The sequence below is a fragment of the Crocodylus porosus genome, unplaced genomic scaffold, assembly GCF_001723895.1.
Source record: "Crocodylus porosus isolate Cpor-Errol unplaced genomic scaffold, CroPor_comp1, whole genome shotgun sequence".
In the NCBI taxonomy this organism is placed as follows: Eukaryota; Metazoa; Chordata; order Crocodylia; family Crocodylidae; genus Crocodylus; species Crocodylus porosus.
The window spans coordinates 7,740,043-7,744,340 of record NW_017728922.1 but is presented as its reverse complement, the minus strand read 5'-3'; the positions used below and the strand labels follow the sequence as shown (position 1 = coordinate 7,744,340).

The 4,298-nt window shown below is 48.3% G+C and overlaps 1 protein-coding gene across 1 annotated transcript in view; it reads left to right on the top strand.

Moving 5' to 3' along the window:
• Positions 1 to 4: 4 nt before the first annotated feature.
• The window catches only part of ACTR5 (ARP5 actin-related protein 5 homolog), a gene marked incomplete at its 5' end in the record, with an annotated part of 18,156 nt that continues 13,862 nt past the window's right edge, over positions 5 to 4,298 (top strand). Inside the window, 3 exons of the mRNA XM_019539804.1 lie at positions 5 to 127; positions 1,504 to 1,733; positions 2,944 to 3,113. Coding sequence (XP_019395349.1) covers positions 5 to 127; positions 1,504 to 1,733; positions 2,944 to 3,113 — 523 coding nt within the window. The remainder of the gene's footprint in view (positions 128 to 1,503; positions 1,734 to 2,943; positions 3,114 to 4,298) is intronic.

Here is a 4,298-nt window from a genome sequence, read left to right as displayed (position 1 = left end):
CCTGGGCAGCCCCGAGCCGCTGCGCTGGCTGCTCCGCTCGCCCTTCGACCGCGACGTGCCGGTGCAGCTGGAGCTGCAGGAGCTGCTCTTCGACCACGTCTTCCAGCGCCTCGGCGTCTCCTCGCAGGTGCCGGGGCCCTCTGGGGAGGCCCGCTGGGGAGCGGCTTTAGAGGGTGGGAGAGTAGGCCCCTTAGCGGGCGCCGGCCCTTTTCTGCTCTGCGAAGGTCTGCCGAAGAGCCTGATCCTTCGTCCGCCCCCGCTTTTCAACCAGATCTGGGCTCCTCAGTGCCCAGGACATGCTTGCTAGTGGAAGTCGGGCTCTTTGGCTTCTTCCGGATGTGCAGGGAAAGATGGGGTAGGATCTCCTTGTGCCCTCCACACCTGGCACTTCCAGTCGGTGTAGCGGAGGCGCGATCGTGGGATCCAGCGCCAGATCGCTTAGCACCGGCGAAGGGGGCTCGGGATCATGGCTGCAGGCTCCCCCTGCACCTGCAGGGAACAAATTCCCAGGCTAGGAGCTCAGTGTGACCCCACGGCTGGGGGCACCATCAGCTGCTGGGGCTCCTGGCTGCACGTTCTGTTCATGGCATCATAGGAGCCAGCCACCAAGGCCAGGTACAGACATTACACGTTTACTGGTATAAGTCGGAAACCAGGCTATACCCATAACAGAACAGAAGTTTGGCGCGCACAGACTGGTTTAAAAATTGCAGAGCCCGGTCTAAGATTTGCCTCCCAACCCCTTGTCCCCACCAAAGGGTTAATAATAGCCAATTAGGGTTGGAAGCTCACCTAGTCCTGTTCACTACCTTTCTAAACTACACCGCTTACAGAAAGCCACGTAACTTAGATAGATTCCACCTCAGGCTTTTTGAATGTCTGTACCTAGCCAAAATGATTTCATATATTTTATGGAATCATTTTATGGCTTATTTCAGTTTTATGACACCATTAATTGCTTTAATGTGGCTGGGTTGCAACTTAAAATGCAGTTAACTGGCTAATCAGGTCTTCAGTGTAATGTGTGGCAGGGGCCTTTGTCATTTACACATGCTTCAAAAAATCTGTTGTCTTCCTAAAGTAATTCCCAGGATCCTTGTTCAATTAATGGTAGAAGCTACAGTGTTGATAGGGCTCTGGCATTTAGTATTGTGTCTTTTATATGGAATGCTTTTTCGTTGCTCTGTTTTTATTTTGCATTGCTGCTGGTACCTGTGAATTATTTGGCCTTCAGCAGAGGTTGAGGGTGACCAGTGGAAGTTGTAAGCAGCTGAAGATGTGAAATGCTGTCATCACTCTGTGGTCTCTGTTGAAAATAGTTAGGATAAGATCTATCTGGTATCACATTGATCAGGTCCTCGCTTCCTAAAAAGGCAGGGTTTTGCAGGAGATGGGCAATATTAATCTGATTCAACTTTTAATCTCATTCATATTTTAAGAGAGTGAATGTCCATTATATTACTCTCCATAATATTACCTTCTCTTTCACTTGATCACCTGCAGGGTTGTGTTGACCATCCAATCATTTTAACAGAAGCTGTGTGCAATCCACTATATTCAAGACAAATGATATCAGAGCTCCTGTTTGAATGTTACCAGGTCCCAAAGGTTTCCTACGGAGTGGATAGTTTGTACAGCTTCTACCACAACAAAAGGCAGAACTGGCCTTGTAGTGGTCTAATAATTTCTTCTGGTTATCAATGTACACACATTTTGCCAGTCTTGGAAGGAAGGTGAGTAACAGACCTGTACGGTGCTGCACAGCTATTTGTATTTTGAGTACTGAAGTGCAAATGGCAGAGACAACAGGTTCTTTCAGTGTACCATGTTGTGTCTTGTTCCAGCATTTGCTTAAACCTGAACTTTTTTAGGCCCAGTTTATTTTACAGTGAGGTAAGACATTTACCTGAGATGGCAAAATTTTGAAACCTCAGCTACAAACTAAATGTTAGAATGAAAAAAAATCATCTTTGTAAAATATACATGGTGCAGTTTCCTTGTTATTATGTGTCAGTAAATAAATCCATATATATGAAAAAGAGCAGAATCTCTTCCCACAGTAAAATATCAAGTGTCCAGTACATAGTAAAAAAATGGTTGTGTTTTGTGTTTTAATGTCACCCTGGGTGACTGAAAATGCTATTTCAGATCATATTTTTGCCTTAATGATAAAGACTGGCCCATATACTAAAGAAAGTGGGCCTGTGATCCTTCAAGAAAAAGTAAATTCTTGTTCTAGTCATATAGCAGGCCAATTGTGCAATATTTCACAGGATGAGGGACAGAAAAGACCATTTCTGTCTCCTCTGAAAATTAGTTACTCCTCCTTGAAGTAGGAAAATGTAGTGTCCTTGTCTTAACCAGAAACACTAAATATTTCTATTTCACAAAATAGTCCTGGCAAAGCAATTCCCTCATTTTCCATGGTTGCATATTCCACTGGCTAATGACACACAGGGTAAAGATGTATACCTCATGAGTTGTAGTGAGATATTCTTCATTTTAGTAATAACCTCCACAGGGATCTTTTATTCAAGCTTTTCTTGATCAGTTTTGCTCCTTTTACTTTCCTGCCAGATTCTTTTAATGGAGCTGAAACTAACATGCTGTATGTGTTTCAAGAAGTCTTGTGACCATTTTTAGGATTTTCAGTTCATAGGATCTGAAGACCTTCACTAGGAACAGAGCCATCCTCGATATATTTCTTCTGTACAGTTCTGCCACTGCAGACCCTTCTTAAAAAAAAAAAACCTCGGGAGTTTTGAAGCTGAGTACTGTGTATAGGTCGGGGAGGGTAGCAGACCTGCTGAATCAGCGGGTATCTATGTATTTTAAGGACTCTAGGTATTTCTCTGTCTTTTTGACTGTTGAGTATTACTTGCTATCCTTCTGCAGTTACGAACCTTTCCAGTTTTAGTAATGTCTCTCTGTTTGGGTTATTAGATTAGATGCTAAAAACTGCAAACGTATCAATCTTGGAGGATGCCAGGCAGCTGTGTATCTTCAACGCCTTCTGCAGCTAAAATACCCTGGGCATTTTGCTGCCATAACTCTCAGCCGCATGGAGGAAATACTGCATGAGCACAGTTATATTGCAGAAGATTACATAGAAGGTAAGGCTGGCAGTAACTTGCTACTATGCCGTTTTCATTCAAACTTAGTCCTATCCTCTACATTCCTCATTGCCAAGCAGGCAGAAATGCTGTTTGCTGAGATTCTTGCAGCCTTCCTGAAGACTGACTGGCTTTCCCCAGCACTTTCTCCCCCTTCATCCATGCATAGTAAATGGCCAGTTAACTACAACCTTGCCCAGCACCTGCTCTTTGGGACTGTCCAGTTCAGAGTACAGCAGATTAGAAATGTGAGTAGTCGTTGCCTGGCAAAATGATCCAGTGTGGTAGATGATGAACTCAGAATAGATCACAGGTGGGCAAAATACAGCCTGCAAGCCAGATCCCACCCACCAACCAGATAGGGCCTGCCAATTGGCTGAGTTCAGCCAGTGGCTGCCCCTGAAGTACTCCATGTGGAGCTGAGTCCCACCTGCTCTCACCTGGGCATCCTGCCAGCTGTGGCCACAACCAGTGTACAGCTTCTGGCGGGCAGTCCCCAGTGCAGCTGCGGCTGGTCGGATGTTCCTCTGCTCCTCTCACCTCCAGTGGGAGCTTCCCCTTCTGCCCATCCGGAGTGGTGCAGCAGGGGCAGGAATGGGAGGAGCTGCCACTGGTGGCGAGGGGTGCAGAGCAACACCCAGCCAGCTGCAGCTACACCAGAAATGGCCCCACTGGAAGCTGTATGCTGGCTGGGGCCTGCAGGGCTGTTCTGCTCCTCTCACCTCCAGCTGCAGCTGCTCCTGCCACGCTACTCCAGGTGCTTCAACTGTGTGGCTTCTGCCCAGTGCATGGAGCTTCGGCTCCAGCTTCCAGTCACATTCCACCTGTTCTGCCCGCCCGCCTGCAGGGGCTGCTCATTGAGCCTGGCAGAACCCAGCCAGGAGCTGGAGCTCCATGCACGGGGCAGGAGCTTCCCCCTGCCTGCCCAGAGCAGTGTGGCAGGGGCAACAGCGGCAGCTGGAGGCAAGGGAAGCAGAACAGCACTGGCCAGCACACAGCTTCTGGTGCGGCTGCAGCTGGCCAGGTGCTGATGTCTTGTCCTCCCCTTCCCTCCCAGTGACAAAGCTGCACACTGGCTGGGGCTGGGGTCGGCAGGTGTGGGTGGGGGCATGGCACTGGCTGCCCTGAGCAGGGCTCAGCCTCGCATGGAGCACTGCAGGGACAGCCTGAGACTGGACAAGCTCT